This window comes from Tasmannia lanceolata, unplaced genomic scaffold, assembly GCF_043159265.1.
Source record: "Tasmannia lanceolata isolate RefF3 unplaced genomic scaffold, GAP_Taslan_0.1 ptg000004l, whole genome shotgun sequence".
NCBI classification, from domain to species: domain Eukaryota; kingdom Viridiplantae; phylum Streptophyta; class Magnoliopsida; order Canellales; family Winteraceae; genus Tasmannia; species Tasmannia lanceolata.
In genome coordinates, this window is record NW_027518681.1 from 11,025,064 (window position 1) to 11,046,600 (window position 21,537).

Consider the following 21,537-nt stretch of genomic DNA (forward strand, 5'->3'; position numbering starts at 1 on the left):
TTTCTTTTTGCATTAGCTCATATAAGCTTATCTTAGCTGTAGCTCAACAACACATGTAGCCCCACAATTTTGAGGATCCAAAGCATTCATTTGGAAGGCCCTTCTACGGATATGGTGTGTACCAAAAATCAGTCATGTATGATCATGCTAACCCAAACAAAGGTGGAGGGGAAAATGGACAGACAATATGTGTCAATGTTTCTACTCATTTTTTCCCTCCACAAATGACAGGGTTAGGATGATCCTATAGGGCTGATTTTTGGTACACACCCTATCCATGGAAAGACCTTCCAAATGAATGCTTTGGATCTCCCAAAAATGTGGGGTCACATGTGTTTTTGAGCTATAGCTCAGATAAGCTTATATGAGCTAGCTCTCATGAAAACTTTCCTCTTCATTAATTATCAATTATCAATTCCACCCCGCAAATTGACAGATCCATAAATGCATGGTAATGCTTGATTTGGGTGTTTTTGAAGCAGTTTAGAAGTGCCATATTTCTTTAGTGCTATTCCATGTATCTTATTTACATTATTTGGTTTCTAATTTCCCAAGGTTGACCAGATATATCTTTTTGTTTTCCTTGAGAAGAAACACCTTAATACATAGTGCATGTCATAAAAATATTTTGATCTTGAAAGACCAAGTAGATATGAGAAAAAGTCTAGGGACAATGGCATAGAATCCTCATTAGGTATGTTTGATGTCTTTTTTTAAAAATGCTTAAGGATTTTAATGAGATATTATTTCCCAAAAAAATTTATTAAGAAAAGGAGTTTTGCTTATTAACCCTTATTATCCAATTAATTATTGAGAATTAACTAGCCAAATATCCCTAAAACTAATTTTGTTAATTTAGTCGCCTAAGAATCAGCCTGTCACATTTCTGTGAAGGGTTGAGATTAAAAAACATGGTGTTTGGAGAGATTCATCTCAGCCGTTTAAAAATAGGTGAAAGGCTGATTCTTGTGAGGTGAAAGTGTGAAACAACCTGCCGGCACAAAATTTGGGTGCACAATAAAAATTCAGAATTTCCCATATGGGCATGTTTGGCAACCGATGAAAAATTATTCCATGGAACATCTGTGGGTCAAGTTGTGAAACAGGAGATGAGGAGATGAGGAGGAGGGAGGGTGACAGACTTAGAGGGCGAGTGAAGATAGCATAGAGAGAGCATGAGAAATCATTTAAAACTAGTAAAAAAAAGACTCACTTCAAAGTGGGAATTTTTTTTTGTTTGTTTTTCCGGTTTTCAGGGGGTTTTCATACTGCCCTCAGTCCCACCCTCTTTAAGTCTATCCTTCAGTACCTCTCCGCCCATTCCTCACAACTGGCCCCACTAATATTCCATGGAATATTTTTTCATGGTTGCCAAACATTCCCTTAATTGTTGCTTGCCCCAGCCTCCTCCATACACAGCCATGCAGTGATCAGAATCATGCAAGAGTTGGACCCCACTGCATACACCATGGCCACACAATGAACAGATTGTCCATTCCCCAATACCTTCAACAGAGATACCACATTCCTGCACATTCCTTGTCAATTGACTGGAAACACTCTTGTTTCCTTATTCAGTCTAATTTCCGATAACCATTGTCAATAATACAAACTACAACACCCTGCCAAACTTTTCAAAGGCAGATACATATGATCAAGGCAAAAAAAATGTCTCCCAAATGAGTGCATCACCTGAGAATGAGGTCTCGCAATTTTCCGCCTGCAATTTCCGAAAGCAGATTGTCAGCTTCTTAGTTATGCAGAGCATTTAGAAATTCAGTCACTAACATGTAAATGATCTAACAATAGTGAAAATGCAATGAGTGAAAGATCTTGATGCATACGTGCTTCAAAAATAGAAATGAAGCAGCTATGGAAAAAGAGGCTGGTAGAGAAGCCCCGTGTTTTCTGGAAATCCCATCATCAGATTAAGGTTCTGTAGTGCTTGACCAGAAGCTCCTTTTACTAGATTATCAATCTGCATGGCAATTAGCTCAGTTATGCCAATAATATCAGGTATTTGCTTGCAAAGCTTGTGAGGATAACTGAAGTAAACAAATATTAACAGGAGGATTTAATGTGCTTGACGTACGACGGATATTATTATCGCTCTTCCAGGAATTCGATCTGGAAAGACGTTCATAAGACAGTAGTTTGATCCTCGGACATCGCGAGTATGAGGCACGGCTTCTTTCTCCAACAAGATAACAAATTCTTCATCCTGAGGGAGAGACAATGCCACCCAAAAATTAATTAGTAGTGCAAGGGAGAGAGCAATGCAAACCATCTTTATAACAATGCTGAAAATCACCAACAGAAGTGTAAGCCAAACACAAAATACATACAGTGATAAATATATACTTCTGAACCTCTACAATGTAACATCTTTTGAATCAACTACAACATTAACTACTAGAAAATAGGAAGATCATGGTCTATCACATGGGAAGGAAATGAATACAGTGACGGGCCTCCAATATTAATGTGGATACAGAACTCTCATTGAAGGATACACCACTCGATGATAGTGAGTTGCTATGTTGATTATGATGTTCCATTCCATGTCAAGTGCCCTTAATTCCAGCTCTCTATAATGGATTTGGATGAAGTCCGGGAGTGAATGTCTGGAAAACATAGCAGCTAGGATACCCAGTTTATAGATGGCAAGGGTGGAGGCGTACAGAAATTCCTGGATCTTAGACAGGAATAGGAAAAATAATGCCCTCCTTTGGAGGATCATTAAAACAGTACTGGTACTTGCTTGGATTGACTCATTAATAGTACCAAGAGCGGTTCACTAGGATTGAGTCAAAGTGACAACTCGTAAGCATTGTAACTATGAATATTATATACTCTTTTAACCAATAGAGCTATGTCCACAGAACCTTCCCAAGGCTAATTGCATAAAAAGGGATAACTCATGTGTAAAGTCCCTCAGTCAAGGAGAATATACCTCATAGGAAGTGCTCAATTGTTGGTACAGGTCCTCAACTGTCACTCCTGGAGCCATTTCTACATATATGGTTGATTGCATTCCACGGCTCTATAAAACATTCGGATTTAGAAGATAAAGAGTCAACATGGATTAATAACTTTTCAGTCATTTAAATGTTTCTTAGTGGGATAAAACAAACAATTAGAGCAGTTTTTGTCTTCTACAGGATTATACTAAGCCTTTTACCATTGGCATGAGGTGGGGAGTGAAGCTGACTGTTACTTTAGCATGTGAGGCATCAGAGAGTCCTTGCTCAATTTCGGGAACTGAAAATTGTAAAACAAGATTAGCATCTCCGAGTAACCTCCAATGTATAAAGCACAACATAATTGCATGGGAACCTCTGACACCAAGATATGAATGGGGGGATATAGATATGCATATGGATAGTGGTAAAAACTCTCATCAAGAAACTGATATAGGGATACGATCATACAGGCACGATCATCCGAACTTCCACATCAATTTGCAAGTAACTGAGAAATGTATATGGACATACAGGCATAAATACCCCTACCTACGCACATGAATTTGGATAGTGGCTAAAGCCGTGGAAGAGTAATTTGCAAGTAACTGAGAAACGTATATGGACATATAGGCATAAATACCCTACCTACCCACATGAATTTTAAGAGAAACAATCATAGTAAGGGGATATTTGGCTAAAGCCATGGAAAAATATTAGTGTCCTACACTTATATCTGTACTCTATTGTACCAGCATAGATTCTTTGCCTTTTAGAAGCATACGGGCATCAGACATAAGTAACATTAGAAGAAATCAGAAACAAATAAATAGTTGAAACTGGAATTTCTTCAGTTATTATCATTGTAACTGGAACATGAGTAGAAATCAGAAACAAACAAGCTCCACGATGATAATAACTGAAGTTGCTGATATGTCCATATTCCTAAATTTCTTCAACCCATACATAGGCCCTGTTCATTTCAGATTATGCAACCAACTGTTAGCCCTAAACCTATAATTGGACTCAAACTTAACTGTAATTTTGAGCCCAATAATAGGTTTGGGGCTCACAATCGGTTGTCATAATCTCAAACAAACAGGGCCATAGTTTTCTGTATTACATAGATAAAATAAATGGTTGTCTCTTTGAAAAAAGGTCTCTTTATACTATTTGCTAAATAATCGTGCCTACAAGGAGCCCCAAAGTATAGTAGGTATATTTTGTTAGTATATTAGTTTCATCTCAATACACAAATCCATTTGTTTTCACATTTACGAGCTAGCTATCAATAAACTGAGAAATTTTACCACAAAAACATTTTTAAGAGTAAAGATCCTAAATAATAACATGTATGTTCTTTGACTTCCCCAAAAAAAAGCATATATCAAATGCAAGAGCATACCATGTCGATGCATTGTAATTCCGTAAGAATGAATGCCTTCAGCAATTTCAGTATACAGATTTGCCTCCTTAGCTCCACGACCTGTGATGTATATCCAATATCAAATGCTATCTGGCATTCTGGCATATGGCAATAAAAATGCGGGAGAAAAAGAAAGTGTATCACACTAACCTGCTCCACTCACACCAGATTTTGAATCAATAATTATATTTCTCAGTCTGATGAGCTGGGCCTGCACATCATGTAAATCAGTAACCACACTTTACTAAAGGAACATCTAACCATTAATAGCGTGCTTTTTAACACTTCATATGTACAATTATTTTCACTTGAATAAATTTCAGATATCATAGCATATAGTCTGGATATATCCAATAATTGGCACCACACCATGTTTGCTTGGCCTCTGTTTGCTCCTACGTTCTTATAGAGAGAACGTTTTTCAGCAGCATGCTAACACGCTACGGCTTTTCGCTTCCTCTCAGAAGCAACTGAACCTCGTAAACTCGTTTGTTAAAGGAAGGCGCACGTAAGCTTTGAATCTTCTGTTTTCTCCTCTGCTTGCAGGGCCTACTTATTTGTTTATATTCCATACCGTCACCGTCTCGCTATTCAACATCTAAGCTAGTATCAGGGCCGTAGTTGATATTAATTACTCCATTCCGAATTCATCCATTTATTGGGGAGGAAGAAAAGGAAGAGGGCTGGCCCTATGCCAAATCGTGAGCGGGCCAGCAAGACTGAATATCGGAGGGCGCGCCAATGGTTTCCCACTTCTCCTTGCCCCTTGTAGGGCATGCCATCCCTGGCAGAGAAAAGAAGATCTGCACCACACCAACAATACCAACAGGGTGTCGGCATCACACCAATGGTCCTCCTAGGGCATCACACCGTAGGATTGTCAAGGCATCACTACGTGATGATGGAAATAAAGGCTATCAAGGTTTGGAGAGGAGTCGTCAAAGTCTTTGGCGGAGAGATTTTTTTTTCTTTGGAGGAGAGATATTGCCGAGGAAATAAAGGATAGAAAGAAATGTGTAGAGTCGTCGAAGATTAGAAAGGGGCGTAGGTTCAAAGAATATGGAAGAGTGTGAATGGTGTTGTTGACCAGATTTCGGGTTGGAAGAGGGAATGGAGTAAGATTATCTTTGATGTGGTGAATCTCCCCTCAATATGATTTTTCCTATGCCATTTAGACTTGCTGCCATCAAGAAAGCTTAAGTAAGCTCCAAGCTTAGGGGGTTGGGCCTGTAGCTCAACGGTTGAGGCTTTCTTTCCCAACCTTGAGGTCTTAGGTTCGATCCCAGCTTACCGATAAAAAAAAAAGTAAGCTCCAAGCTTATGCAAGATGATGTGGTTGTGTCTTGGACGCCACCGTTTCGAAGGAGATTTTCAGATTGGGAAGCACATGTAAATTTATTGATGGAGGTGCTGAATAATACTTATGTATGAGTGCAATGAGAGGACAGAAGGAATTAGACACAAACATCTAATGGTGAGTTTTCTGTTGGATCAACATACATAGCATTGGTGGGCAGAAAAGCAGAAAGAAGTGTTAGCATTTTTCTGGCAGGCCGAGATAAATATACTTACCATTGATCACCTCATTAATAGGAAACAGAGAATTCAGAATCAATGTTGAAAGTGTATCAATGCGGAAGAATTGCAAAATTAAGGGCAATATCGCATCTAAGTCATTCAATTGTGATATATGGAAAAATGTTGCGGCAAATAATACTAGCTTCAACAATTAGCACTTCTGCACATGTATCCACAAACCAATGTTTACTTCATAAGAGGGGGTAATGAAATTACTAAGCTATAAACGTTATAATTTTTTACAAACTGGCCACTCAAAAAATGTAATGATAAAAGCATACTGTATCATTCAAATAGAAGAGATGTAAACCTTTATCAAGGGAACGAGAGGAAGCTGAACAGACGTAGGGTAACAACCAGGATTAGCAACAAGCCGAGCATTCTGAATTTCTTCCCTGGAAACTTCTGTCAAACCATATACAGCTTCTTTCTGGATCAAGGTAATGAGAACCATTACCAAGCAGCACAAAACATAAGGAGAACATATGATCACGAGAATTTCAGATGACAATGAAACATGCATGATGAAATCAACAGGCTGATGGTATTGTTATTCTTGTATGCAAGAGAAAATTATACGATATTAACTAATTGTGACATGATTGCATTAATTAGAATAGTTCATATATTATAATCAGGTTTTTAAATTCGGCCGAAATTTCGGATTTCAGTCCGGACCGACACCGAAAGTACATAAATTCAGTGTCGGTCCGGATTTCAGACGAAATTTTGTATTTTTGTTTTTTACAAAATTTCCAAGGAAAATTGAAATTTTCAAAATTTCCAATTTTCTTTAAAAATTTTCCGAAAAACCAAAATCTTTTTTTTTTTACATAATTTCAGCCGAAATTTCCAATTTTCTTTAAAAAAATTCTGAAGAACTGATTTCTTTTTTACATAATTTCGGCTTCAATTGTGGCCCAAATCGACATTTCAATCCTTGATTACAATGTGTTGGAAGATGGATTTCCCAAATAATACAAATACTGTCCACTTGTCGAAATGATACAGTAGCTTCTTGCATGACCACTGCTATGTTTATACAGATGTTCAAAATTCCATAGGAAAGGAATGCTTTGATTAAGGCCATTCAGCTATAGTCTTTACATCATTTCAGAAGAAAAAGGCAGAAACTATAATACGAAGTGAAGGAAGAGAAATAGCTATCATGAATATACATATAGGACAGAAAGCATCCACCTAAGCCTCAAATCAGGATGTAAGCTGGAATCCGCCATTAGATTGACTTTGCAAAATGATTTTTATTCAAGTTGTTTAGTTCTTTATGCAGGAAAATTATTTAAATGATTTAATCTGCCTCTGAATGTGATGTGATTGGAATACAATTAACAACCAGTCCAGCAACTATTTGTCATACAAATCTATACATATTCTGACACATTAATGAACGTCCATAGATTGCTATGCGACATTAACACGATATTGCCATTTTTTCAAACATCAGGAAATATGATTATTGAGGGAAGGCACTTTTGGAAAATGCAAGTAAGAAAACAATGAATTAACCTGCAATTCTGGTGCTCTGTGAGGCTGACCATACCATTCTTCATAGTCATCAATGTTACGGAGCCGAAAGTCCTGCAGAGACATTTCATTCTACTTACTGTAGCTAGAATTTTGCACTGGAGAGAAACCATCTTATCATGAAATTTAGTATATCTGTACTAAAAAGTGGACCGAAAGCATACTGCAGAAAGATCAACAATCTTAAGCCGCTCCGGAAGGCCTTTAATAATTTCCTGCAATAAGGGCAGACTTCGTTCATTCAACAAGTAGCCTTAGGTAGGAAAAGAAAGTAAGAACAGCTTTCTAATTCCCATTTATTATGTTGTTCCTCACAAGAGGCTAGGTTTCAAAACGTCTTGAATTTATTGCCAGACTACATTAAAGGATGTGATATAACACGAAGAAATGACCTGGGTTGTTCCATGTGGCAAGCAACAAAACACAGCATCTACTTCAGAAAAATCCGCATCTTTGATGGCAACCATATTTGGCAAATCCTGCAAAAAAGTATGAGATTATCTATGGAATGTTCCAGAGAGATTTCCAAATGTTTGAGAATTACACCTGGAGAACATCTCAGTACAAGTAAGGATACTCCAAAATAAGGATATATCATATTTACCAAATTCACTAAGTTGTATATATGCCTAATGATGTTGCAAGAGGATATCACAGAATCCAAAGTTCCTTACATGCATACTTCCAGGCTATACATTTGATGAGGCAGACCAGCATGAAAAATGTCAAAGAAGGCTTTCTAACCGTTCTTCCATTATTTAATTAATTGGGTAAAATGACAGTTTCATAGCAGTGTATGGTTGTGGTTAGTTTCCATAATTAGGAGTTAAAACTATGGCAGCTTTGCCAGCCTTCTTGGAGAATGATGAAATAAGAGGTGTAGGTCTGAGGACCGACTATCAGAATTTAGAGTTTATGAACAAAAAAAATGACTAGTAATCTATCAAGGGAATGGAATGTACCGCTTCCCTGTGTAAGTGCTTCCACCATGAACAATTGACCAAAGGAAGGAATAGGGGTAACACACATAGCTCAGCTCCTGTCCAACAGTAGGACTGGTTGTCCAAGGGGCCGAGTTGAATGGATATCTCAGATTAGATGTCCAAGTCAGAGAGAGTCCCAATACACATGAGTGGCCTCTCCCCATCATCCTTCATCAGTTCTTGGTTTGAGAAACACCCCAATCCCTTCAAGCTCTTGGTTTGAGGCCAACCCAAACCCGACCCGAGGAACCATTTACTCAACCCGAACCCGAGTTCCAACCCGATGAAGTTCAACCGACCCAACCTGAGGAAACCTTTTTTCCAACCCAAACCCGAACCGAGTCCCAATCAGAACCAACCCGAGTTCCAATTCGAACCAACCCTAGTTTTTAAGCTTAATAAAAACTAAAAATAAAATAAAAAATGTTGGGTTTCTCGCAGGTAGGGTTTGCCCAAACCCTCAACCCGAACCCGACCCCAGCCCAATTCAACCTGGTTAGGAAGACCCGACCCAACCCGACCCAAAAGACACCCAACCCGACCCGACTTTTTTTCAGGTTGAACCCGACCCGAGTTGCAACCCTAATTTACCCTCATGACCACAATTCATCTCTCGCAGTCACCCACAACATCCAATTAAAATTAAACATCAAATTTCGATTTGAGTCTATCAAATTATAGTAGAAAAAGATGAAGAACTAACAAAATCCAACAAGCAATATTGAATTTATCTGAACAGGCACGAGTAACAAAACTATAACATTACAGACCGAAAAAACAATAGTACAACATTCCATAATCAAAATAAAGAACAAATAAATAATTCTGTAATTGAGATTACATTACTTTTTTATTTAATTTTTATAAAGATAATGATGATTGTGTTACGCACAAGTGAGTTGAAGCTTAATTGGTAAAGTTGACTTAATTATCCACTCATTGGTTTAAAGTCATGTGTGGAACATCACCTGTTCAGCTAGATACATTGTATAGTCAAAACCATTAATAGAAAATTAAAAACACAAGCCTCCCATTTAAAATACGAAAGAAAAAGATACTAGAAGGATCCAAAGTTTCAAAGGTGAAGGCATAACGTGAGGCGTTCTTCCTCTTGAGATGTGAGGCATAAAAGGAGGGGCTTGAGGCGAAAGAAAAATAGAAAATAAAGAAAAATAGAAAGAAAAAAAAAACACGAAAGACACCGAAAAAATTACTTAAAAATAGAATAAATATAATCTTCTTTTCTAACATAACATCACCATCTAACCATCAATACAACTCAACTCAACTAAGCCTTTGTCCCCCGGGTCGGCAAATGAATCCTTTAGAAAATTTTCATAAAGAAAGAGAACGGATCTACGCGGTTCAAATTGACTAAGTCTAATCCCGACACTAGTTGAGTTCGTCTATGTTGGACTCGAAATTTTAAAACAAGGGTAAAATAGTAAATCCCTTATTAAAATGAGGAGAGAGAAAAAGGGATGGTTACGTATCACCTTATCCCTAAAGTAAAGATTAAATCCCTAAGTTCGTCTATGTTGGACTCGAAAATACAAAAAAGATTAAATCCCTAAATTTTAGGAAATAAAAATGACTCGCATAAGAAGAAGTGAGTCGCCCACTTTTCAAAAAGGGAGTTACGTAACTCCCCGCAAAAAAGAGAAGTGATCGCAGAATCCCAGGATAAAGGGCGAGGTGTCACCCACAACGGCTCCAAAAGAGAAAATGGAGATCATGAAGTTGAGAAAAAATGGGGTGAGGTGGCAATTGCTAACTACTTCAGGAGAGTTCCATAAATAAACTCAAGATCCTTATCTAATGGGGCAAGAAAAAGTTATGCAGAGGAGGATCAGATCTTTGCAAAAGAAAAGTGACGTGAAGAAAAGAAAGAGAAGAAGAAATGTGAGAAGAGATTACTGGCTAACAGTATTTTCTTTTTTTTCTCTTTGTAGGCTTCTCCTAAAGGGTTCCAGAAAGGAGACAAAGAAGAAGACTTTTCTCCTTCGGGAGAAAGAAGAAAATTCCTTTAGAGAATCTCTCTCTAAAAGTCCCTTTAAGATCTCTTCTTAGAAACTCCCTAAAGGGAGAAGACCTTTCTCTTCCGGGAGAAAGATAATAAAGACGGCGGTTTTCCCAAGAGATAAAGACGGCGGTTTCCCCAAGAGAAAGAAGAAAATCCCTTTAGAATCTCTTTCCAGAGACTCTCTAAAGGTCCCTTTAGGATCTCCTCTTAGAGACTCCCTAAAGGGAGAAGACATTTCTCTTCCAGGAGAAAGATGATAAAGACGGCGGTTTCCCCAAGAGATAAAGACAGCGGTTCATCCACATGCTCTGTTCTAAAAGGCGGCCTGGGCGGCGGCCGCCTAGGCGCTGGGCGTAGAAAAAACGCACCGCCCAGGCCCTGAGTGTTTAAAAAAGCGGTCTCACCACTGGACGTTATTAGGCGGCCGCCCAGGCAATGAGGCGGCGCCTGGGAGCTGAGCGTGAGCTTGGGCGGGGCGGGTTTGAAGACTCAGATGAAGATAGAGTCTTGGTCTTGGAGAGAGAGGACAATGATTGGTGAAGACTGAAGAAGTGCTTGGATTTTAATCTTTTTTTTTGTCATGGATTTGTGTTGTATTGTTAAATACTTAAATTATTAAGTACTTTATGCTTAATTTCTTATTATGTTTTTGACTTTTTGTTATTATTTAATGTTTAGTGCTTATGCATAAAATGGTTTAGATTGTTATGTATTTAAGTATTTATATTTTATATAAAAAATGCAAGATATTATGAAAATATATTAATATCTAAAAAAAATGAAAAACACCTAAAAACGCCAGGGCGCTGGGAGGTCAATCAGCCGCCCAGCTCCGCCCAACGCTTTTTAGAACACTGTCCAGAAGAAAGAAGACCTTTCTCCTTCGGGAGAAAGAAGAAAATCTCTATAGAATCTCTTTCCAGAGACTCTCAGAAGGTCCCTTTAGGATCTCTTCTTAGAGACTCCCTAAAGGGAGAAGACATTTCTCTTTCGAGAGAAAGATGATAAAGACAGAGGTTTCCCCCCAAAAGATAAAAACGGCGGTTCCCCCAAAAGAAAGAAGACATTTTCTCCTTCGCGAGAAAGAAGAAAATCCATTTAGAATCTCTTTCCAGACTCTCTAAAGGTCCCTTTAGAATCTCGTCCAGAGACTCCCTAAAGGGAGAAGACCTTTCTCCTTCAGGAGAAGGATGATAAAGATGACGGCTCCCCAAAGGAAAGATGAAGAAAGTTTGGGGAATTGAAAAAAGTTACCAGGACAAAGAAATTCCACCAGAAAAGCTCTGTTGACAAAAAATCAGATCTTTCTAGTGAATAATTAACAAAAGTTGTATTTAGATAGAGAACCTCTTGATGGATAATCAGAGGTGTTTTCTTCTTCAAGAAATGTAATTAACGGCCAATAGAGCCGGAAGTGTACGATCCCTACCAAAATTAATAAAACCTCTTTTCGCAAGAGGGAAATTTGATCCCAATTTATTTTATGTGTGTGATTCTCTTTTTCATGCATGTGAAATTTGTTGCGAACAGTCTACATTGATCATTTTCTTCCATTCTATCCTATCCAAGGTCATGTTCTCTTTATATTCCTAGCCCTCAAGTCTTTCCTCACTATTTCTACTCAAGTTGTTTTCGGTGTACCCCTACCTCCTTTTACTCCATCAACTTGGCACAAGTCACTTCTTCTCACTTGAGCATCCAAAGGCCAACGTTGTATATGCCCAAACCATCTAACCATCAATACACTAACAAAATAAGGTAACCAACTATCATTACTAAGTTAACAACCACATAATACACCGTAGATGGTTAGAGACTAAAGTGGCTAACAAGTTTATAGTACATTCCCCAATTTCCAAAATAAAAAATACAAATACACAAAAGTGATATCCCACCAAATACAAATGATCTATGTGCTGCTTAATAATAGTATATTTCCCAATTTATACATTTACAAGTTTCTTCTCACCCATGTTTACATCCAACAGATCAAAAACACTCCAATAGCCCAAATATTTGTGAACAATGACTTTGAATGGATGTATAAACAAAAAAAATAGCGATTTTTATTCACCCGTGAAGGATCACAATCCAAAATTAATCCATAAATCTTAGCTTCATTTTGATGAAAGAAAACAACATACAAAAACAAGATGTGGGGAGAAAAGTCCCTAAAACTCCAAAACACTCGAAACTCTCTACAAAATAGCTCTTAGATCTTCAAACATAGTTGACAGAGTGGGAAGCGAGTGCGACAATAGATGCGGTAAGTGAGAGGTCTAGAAAAAAGTAAATGCGGGATGCGAAAAATATTCATGGAAAGTAAAGAGGAAACATGCATAAAACATCATAAAAATCAAAATGAATTATGCAATAAGCTTCATTGGAAGCAAACAATAAGCGTACAGAAAGAGATATAGTTATAGTAGGTTAGGAAAAAAAGTTAATGCGTAGTAAAGGGACCTTATGGCTGATTTTAGGGATTCATAGTTTTATAGGTTTTATTTGTATAGGTTTAAGGTCAAGTATTTGAAAAAGATCTACATAAGTTTTATTTGAAAATTGAGATGAGTTTTTAAGTTTTAAATAAACTCCTTCAATGTTATCAAAAGGAGAATACAATCTTTTACGAAAAAATAATCACCCAAATATGAAGCGTGTGGCAAGCCATAAGAATTTAGCTTCGGAAGCGAGATTCCATGGAAGCAAGCTTTCTTCCCAGCTAGGAAGCTTCCCATAACTAAGTTTCAAATAGGTATTATTAAACAACACTTAAATGAACTTAAACAATATTAGGTAATTAGGGAGGAAAAGACCCAAAAAAAAAAAGAGTGAATATCATTTTTTTTTTTTGGGGGGGGGGGCTGTCGAATGACGTCTCATATGCACAGACCTGAGAGGTGTACGCCTCAAGTGAAAGGCGTACACCTTTCACAACTTTGAATGCTTATTTCCTCCAAGCCTCATGTATTTTTGGCATTGCGCCTTTGTTTAATGCATTGAGGCCTTTTTTCATTCCTTGGCATGGGCATGCCTTGAGGCATAGGCCTCTGGTGCCTTTAAAAATAGAGGTAGGATCTGTGTGAGAACAGAAGTTATCTGGAATAGCTACTATGTGTGCATAATATAATATGAATAGTAAAAAAATGGAGAGGAGATAAAATAATATGGATTAGAAGTATCTGAGGCATATCTCTTACCCTTAATTGAGTATCCTTATCCAATACTCAATACCCTATGCTTTTGAAGGATCCAAGTATTGTTGGTAAAAAGAGTGCATAATGATTAGACTAGCCTTTCTCGTAATTAAGCACCACGAATTAGAAATTTTCAGAACAGAAGAATGGCTAGAAGTACATTTGGAACCACAAGCACAAATGAGAAATCTGGTATAGTTAAAAATAGACCTGCGTAATCAAGTGAGGGAAAACTGATCCAATTGATTGACCGGCTTTTCTATCTGCAGTCATCAGCGTAATACAAAAGTGTGGGTGATTTGCTAGGAGTCGCACAATCTGTAAACAAATGATAATAATTGAAAAATAACCAGAAAGGAGAAACACAACACTAGGAAGATTCTGATGCAAGGAAGCAACATACAATCACAAAATAGAAACAGTTCCACTAATCACTCAATTGAATACTATAGGACGTAACAGCTTTCTCTGCAATAAACTGCCAAAGAACTATACACAATCTGATGTGAATACTAGGAATCAACCAAAAAAAGAAACTTGCAAGATATTGAAGTTGAACAATCACCCAAACACACTACCCGAATTGTGGAAGATTTAAATAGGAAGAGATGAAATGGCAATAAATTTGATGAAAAATAATTAGAGTAGGGTAAAATCTGCAATGCAAGAAGGAAAACTTGTAACTAGTAATTAATCTATACAAATTTACATCACAACTTAACATAGGTATATTAGTACAGAATTATATGTAGGACTAAACATCATTAAACACTAGCTAAATCCAAACCATCACTATAGGATCAGTTCAACCCCTTAAATCTCAGACCAGCAGCCTATACACCCACAATGTCTTCAATCTCATGATTGAATGACCTAGCGTTATGCACTGCATCAATTTTCCTACAAAATCCTTACTCTACGTTAGTGTACATCAATTTATTTTCTTAAATATACATCCATGCTAAACTTTGATGATGCTCCAAAAACTTTGGACAGGCAAAGCTCCACATCCATCAAAAAATTCAACTTTTATGACTAACGGCGTTTCCGTGAATCTGAAAAAGAACAGTAAATTAACTACTATGTGTGAGTGATAATGATATTGGGAGGTTCTCAAGAATTTTTTAATGCATGTTTAGGAGACCGGCATCTTGAATTTCTTATGCAAAAAATAAAAGGGTACAAGTGGAAATAAGAATAGACGCATGGTATGAGATTCCCTGGTTATGCACATAGAGGACCGATTCCATGTTGCTTTTAGGGATATATAAAAAATCATATAATGGAAATCAATAGGACCTTGGGGTTAACTTTTGTGAGCTCGGAAAGAGAAGCCAGCTGAGAGGCACATAAAAGAGATGATCCTTGATAGAAGTATCGATGCTACCTTCATCACACTTATCCTAAGAAGGGACAGAATGGTTGTGATGTAGGACTGGTTAGGGAAGATAAGTCTACTGAATTTAATCACAGATTAAAAAATAAGGGGTGAAGGGCTAAAGGCTAAAGTTTAGAGTATAGCAAAGTGGTATGGGATCAAGTAATAAGGGACTGGTTTCTAGAGGGATAGGGAATAGATCATATAGGCTGTTGGGTTGATAAGAGAGACTATTACAACAGATTGTGCGACTATTATAATAGGACTGGTGGTGGATTGTATTAGGATGGCTTGCTAAGTAGGGGTTGGTGTATGAGGATAGATGTGGTGGAGATCTTAACTGGAGGTGAAAAGTTGGAACCATAATAACTTGACGGGGCTATAGTGGACTGATGGGACTGTTGGGAGTTGTCTGTGAACAATTTTGCAACGGTTGATTGGGTGAGGAGTGAGTTTAGCCTGGGATTAAGGAAAGGACTGCATGTACAAGTTCAGGTTGGGTTCTGAGATTTTGACAGCACAAAGAACAGGAGCGATCGATGGCAGGGAACATGGTTTAGGGTTGTGGACTGAGAATAGGGGTTAGGGTAGGGTCAGGGCTTTCATCTGTGGAAAGGATGGAAAATAGACGCGGAAAAGGGAAGCAAGGCTAGATGGTGGCTAGCTTGCAAGAGTAGTGTACTTGTTTTCTGGGAAGCAAACACAGATTAAAAGTTTGAGAATTCAAGAACGAAAGCAAAGGAAATAAATCAAAGAAGAAAACCTAAAAGCACTCTCGGGTTCCCAAGAGTCACACCTAGGCTCGAAGCATCACTGTCCAAAGTATGCAAGAGCTGAAAATAAGTAGATTTTATTCCCAAGTTTGTTTGCAAAAGCGGCCAAAGGCCTTGCATAAACTTTTTCAAACTCATCAACCAAGTGGTTGTGGTTTGTAGCAAGTTTTACAAGAAAAAAAACATAAGATCCAACCATACTTTGCCACTTAGACAAGAAAAACATGGACCCTTGGTTGCTTAAACTTGGACCCTATCTCACCTAAGATATGGAGTCGTAATTCCTTAAGACTTGGACTCTTTAGTTGACTAAACATATAGAGTAAAAATTCTAACTATAACTCCACATGACAACAGGACTCTTTCCCTACTTCAAATTTTTGTAATACTTGATAGACCCCACTTTTATGAGGAATTCACTTAACTGACTTAAGTGATTTTATAGCAAAAAGACTAAAGTACCCCTCATAACTTAAAAGTACTCAAATAACACTAAAACTAATACAGACTTTTTTCAACGCTAATGATGGGTCCCATCTTCCTAGCTTAGCCCTTCTTGGTTCTCATGAAGGATGATTCTCATAAGCCTGCCTGACATTTGGTTTATTAGTTTGGTGGGTAGCATCTACAAAATTTTGGAGAAGGTCCTTGCTTATAGATTAAGGTTAGAAGATGGGGAGGGGTCTGATCTCAGTCTCTCAGTTCTTTTATTTGGGGTAGACAAATCATGGATGGGGCTTTGGTTGCTAATGTGTGTGGATTTTTATCATAGAAGTGGGAGCAAGGGGGTTATTTGCAAGGTGGATATGGAGAAAGCTTCCACCAGGATGGAATGGAATTGTCTGGAATATATTATGCGTAGGATAGTATTCAGTGACAAATGAAGGGATTGGACGAGCCATTATGGTTCCTCAGTTTGGTGCCCTGTGTTGGTCAATGAGTCGGCCCATGGCTTCTTCCAATCTACTAGGGGGCTCTGTCAGAGAGATCCATGGGTCCCTTTTCTCTTCACCATTATGGCTGATTCTCTTCGTAGAATGATGGACAAGGTCAGGGCTAGTGGTCTCATTTCAAGCTTTACAGTGGACATGGTAGGGGCAGAGATCACTCACCTTCAATATGTCAATGACACACTCCTTTTTAGTGGTACTGATAAGGAGAAAGTTATGAACCTTAAGATTGTTCTTCATTCTTATGATGCGGTTTCGGGGCAAAGGATTAATTTCCCTAAATTCGTGATGGTGGGTACCCAATTGAGAGAGGAAAAAGGTGATCGATTTGCTAGAGTCCTTGGATGTAGGGAGGGTTCTATCCTGAGCTCATAGTTAGGGCTTTCGTTGTGTGTTGTATGCCTCCCAAAAGTCTTTGAGATCCAATCATTAAGAGCGTGGAGAGGAGGATTTCCCATTGGAAGAGCAGGCTCCTTTCTTTTGTGTGTGTGTGTGTGTGTGAGAGAGAGAGAGAGAGGGGGGGGGGGGGGGGGGGGGGGGAGAGGGGGGTGGTAACATTTATCAAATCGATTATTAGCAATCTTCGGTTGTATTACATAATGCTTTTTTTATGCTCGACCACTGTGTATATTAAGTTGGATCAACTTGAAACAATTTTCTTATGGAATGAGGAAAAGTAGAAAGAAATAAAGAATCACTCGGTCAGTTGGGTTAAGGTCTGTTGCTGTGAGGTAGGGGTGGGCTGGGGAAGAGGAATCTAGAGCGATGAATAGTGTGTTGCTTGGGAAATGGTTGTGGCAGTTTGGAGTGAAAAATCGCATATTTGGATAATGAGGATGAGAGAAGAATGGTTATAGTTTTGCAGGTTGGATGTCGTTTGATGACTTTAGAGTTAAGGGAGTCACGGTTTAAAGAGATATCAAATCCATAGTACAGTTCTAGAAAGGAATTTGGTTCAGAGTTGGTCGTGGGCATAGTTGTCAACCCGTGACTCAATTTCTCAATTTTATGACTCGTGACTAGTAAGAGTTTTTTACAATAACAGAAATTTAGTTGAAAAAAATATAATTATATATCAAAAGATGAAGCATGTAAAAAATATAACCCAATAGCACATAAAGCACTAAGCCAAAAGGCCCGAAACTATAAATAACTATATGCGTGTAACTTGCATGCACAAAAATAATTAAGTTCTAAGTTCCAACTTCCAAGTTCTCAACCATAAAAACAAGAAAGCCCAGGCCCATCCACTCGACTCGACTCGATGAGTCTTATTTTTTCGAGTCGACTCACAGTGACTCGTTCGAGTCACTAGACAACTTGTAAGAGTCTTCGACAAAGGCGAGTCACCCATGCGACTCGCCTCAAAAGCCGAGCGACTCGACTTGACTCGGAGTTGACTCTTACGAATCGAAAGAGTTTGACAACTATGGTCGTGGGAGAGCATTCACATATGGCTTCATCCGTGGTCTAGGGTTACTTCCCTTGGGGATGACTTCACTGAGTTATTTAGTGTGGCTTCTGAGTGTGGAACCAATGTTGAGGGTTCAATGTGGTTTGGAAACTGCAGCTCCGCGGACGTTTTTCTCAATAGAGATTGATTTGGTTGCTATTTTCATGGAAAAGCTTGACTCGGTGTCCATCGGAAGAAGAGGAAAGGATAAAAGGGGTTGAATTTCGTCTTCGGATGGAAACTTTTCAATTCAATCTTTCTATCATTACCTGGTTCAGTACGCTCATTGAATAGAAGAGTTTGGAGTGTACCTACTCCACACCGGGTTAATACTTTCTATTGGATTGCTTGTCTTGATAAGATCCTGACAGCGGACCATCTCCGTTGTCATCATTAGATTATCATCAGATATTGTGCCACGTGTCTGGCGGACCATCTATTCATATATTGCATATCAACCGGAGAAATCCGAACTTTTATTTTGGGCCTTTTTTTATGTGAGTTGGGCCTTGTCGAACGCCATTGATCTATTCGAGGAGTGGGTGTTTACCCCTTGGCCCTCTAGAGCTAGTATCCTATGGGTTCAGCTTTATTTGCTTCCTTGTGGCTTCTCTGGAAGAAAATAAACAATATTCTTCAAGAGCTCCTCCGATAGAATGGATTCCATTCAGCAGCAAATCCTCTCTTACCATTGTTCAATGGGTTCACAATCTTCCTGATTTTTGCAGCATTTTAGGGTCGTCTATTTGGAGCTCTTGAGACCAGTGTTTCAAAATGCAGATGCATGTCAAAACGCGGCCAAGGAAATCCTAGTCGAGTCGGCACAAAGCAGTCGAGTACTCGATTGACAAGCAAAGTACTCAGTTGACACGGTCATAATTCGAGAGAGTCAAAGAAGTTATAACTGAATCTGTAGGGTAAAATGCGGCCGGCAAAACGCAAAACGTGGCCAAGGTAAAAGGGAATCTACGATGACGCGGGGGAGTTTTAAAACTATGCTCAAGACAAGGTCTGGTTGGGTAGGACGAGTAGACAAACCTCTTCACAAATAGTCTTCTCCTCTACCATTGTTCATTGGATTGACAGTCTTCCTATTTTTGCAGTATTTCAGTGTCCTCTATTTGGAGCTCTTGAGACAAGGTCCGGTTGAGTAGGACTAAGGTAGACAAACCTGAAACCTCCTCCCTTTAGTCATCTCAAGTTGAACTTCAGGTTCTCACTTGGAGAATCCTGACCTTGCTAACATTGAGGGCCTGCTTCATAGTGCTGAGAGTAAGGTTTGATGGACCTTCTCTGGTTCGATTGGCTAGAAGGATTCTAATGAGGCAGAAGTCCAGGCTTTCTTAAGTGGGACTCAGCTCATAGATCAAGATCTCCTTGACTCTCTCATTGTGGCATGAGACTTTCTCAATGATATTCGTTAGGTGAGTGAGATTAATTATCCTTGGTAATCTCTGGACGCCATTGAGGCATCTTTTCGGCATGTCAATATTACACAAATTCAAACATTTATGAGTGCAAAACAATTTAAATGGAAATACAAATGAAACAAGTACATTGGAAAGTAAAAGAAGCTTGCCTCAGAACCAGTATAACCACTAGCCCCAAGAACACCGATACGAACTGTATTTTCCAATTTATGTGTCATTGTCTTTCTAAACTGCAAGCTCTGCGATGACGATGTTACTGAAGCTTTAACACGCAGCATTCTCCCATTCCTATGCCTAAACTTCAAAATTCTTCCTTCATCCTAAAATTTCAAAAAAGAAGTAAAAAATAAACCCTAAGTCTCCAACATCTCTTAATTTTTAATTTCTCAGTGCTTTCTACTATTGAATGAAGAAAATTTTCCAAAATAAAATGCTAATTTGTACCAAAACTGACCTTCAAAAAGCATCGATCAACCAGAGAAATCGATCCTAAAGTCGAAGAGCTCATCTCCAACTGCAAGATCAAAAAAAAGAAAAAAAAGTTTCTTAGATTTCGAAAGAAATTGAGTTTCCTCAATCGTTTTATACACATGACAAAGCTAAATTTAACCCTAAAAAAGGGAAGAAAACTACGAATATGCTCCTCCAATGGTGAAAAACAACGAGAGATTTAAAGGTCAGATGCTATAGAATTATAAGATTGGATGCTCTGATTCCTGAAACTAGAACAACGAGAGATTTAAAGCTCATATGCTTTGGAATTATTTACGTTTAAGATAAGATGCTCTGATTCCTGAAAAATGATGTTCCTTTTTCTGAAATAATGGAGGCGATCGAGCTTCCAGAAGCGGAAAAGCAAAGAGTTCTTTAACTGAGATTAGGGGTTTTTGGGGAAGACAGTATTCCCACCAGGCACGTTAAGCACAAAATCTGCGCTGCTCAAATAAATCTGTGGGTCCCGCACGAGGACGAGATTTTTTTTCTTGCAGAGATGGGCCCACTTGGCTAGCGTGAAGGCTAGACCTGGCAAACGGGCGGGGCCGGGCCGGATTTGACCCGGCCCGTACGGGTCCGGGTCAAAGTGACCCGGAAAATTCTACGGGTCATTGACATGGACCCGCACCCGGCCCGTACGGGCCGGGTCGACCCGCGGGTCACCCGGATTTTTGACGTATTTTTTAAGAGTTTTTCTTTATTTAGGGATTTGCTAGCCACCTTCTCCTGGGCTATTTTTCGGCTTGTAGCCCCTCCTTTGCTGCAAAGATTGGGTGAAGTACGGTCTGGGGCAAAGGTTGCTAGCAACAAAAGAATAAAGAGAAGTAATCATTACGGATTTTTGAAATATTCTCAGAATTTCTAAGTTTGAAATGAAAAATTACCGTAAAAAGGTCAAAAGTAAAAAAATTACATATAAAATATGACAATTACCGAGAAAACTACGGAAAAAAGTAAAAAAACCGTCTTTTGCACTTTTTTACGGGCACCCGCGGGTCCACCCGACCCGGCCCACTTTTGACGGGCCGGGTGGACCCGCGGGTCAATTTCTAACGGGTCACCAACAGGTGACCCGGACCCGTAAATTTACGTGCAGGCCGGGTGGACCCGCGGGTCCGGGTCCCTTTATAAATTGGAGAGTTAGGATCACCCCAAAAATCATTTCCACATTATGATCCTAACCAGGGGCGATGCCAGAAATTTTGCACAAGGGGGGCAAAAATTATAGTAATTTTTTTCTATCTTAGGGATGATTTGAAAGGGGGGCATTTTTTTTAAATAGGGGGTAAGTATTAAAAAAATATTAAAAAGTAAAGGTATTTTTTTTCCCAAAAAAATTAAGGGGG

General features: G+C 38.7%; 1 protein-coding gene across 2 annotated transcripts; it reads right to left on the reverse strand.

Annotated features, from left to right (window-relative positions):
* Nucleotides 1–1,469: 1,469 nt before the first annotated feature.
* Nucleotides 1,470–20,623, reverse strand: LOC143875453 (Putative N-acetyl-gamma-glutamyl-phosphate reductase). 2 transcript variants are annotated; one of them, XM_077376998.1, is made up of 15 exons: nucleotides 20,466–20,623; nucleotides 20,151–20,210; nucleotides 19,846–20,016; nucleotides 13,923–14,030; nucleotides 7,902–7,988; nucleotides 7,674–7,724; nucleotides 7,492–7,563; nucleotides 6,275–6,394; nucleotides 4,537–4,597; nucleotides 4,366–4,446; nucleotides 3,182–3,261; nucleotides 2,954–3,043; nucleotides 2,093–2,221; nucleotides 1,845–1,978; nucleotides 1,470–1,720 (listed from the first exon to the last, which is right to left on the reverse strand). In XM_077376998.1, exons 2-14 carry the CDS (start codon nucleotides 20,202–20,204, stop codon nucleotides 1,871–1,873), a joined length of 1,212 nt encoding a protein of 403 aa, XP_077233113.1. In that variant the 5' UTR covers nucleotides 20,205–20,210; nucleotides 20,466–20,623; the 3' UTR covers nucleotides 1,470–1,720; nucleotides 1,845–1,870. The 2 variants fall into 2 exon arrangements, with proteins under 2 accessions (XP_077233113.1, XP_077233114.1); XM_077376999.1 differs by lacking the exon at nucleotides 20,466–20,623 and adding an exon at nucleotides 20,330–20,422.
* Between the last annotated feature and the right edge of the window lie 914 nt (nucleotides 20,624–21,537).

Coding starts and splice junctions, on each gene's coding strand:
- LOC143875453 (XM_077376998.1), bottom strand. CDS start 20,204: ATGAGCTCTTCGACTTTAGGATCGATTTCTCTGGTTGATCGATGCTTT. Junction 6,395..7,491: donor ACAGAGCACCAGAATTGCAG/GTTAATTCATTG, acceptor ACCTTGATCCAG/AAAGAAGCTGTATATGGTTT. Junction 3,044..3,181: donor CTCCCCACCTCATGCCAATG/GTAAAAGGCTTA, acceptor AATGTTTTATAG/AGCCGTGGAATGCAATCAAC.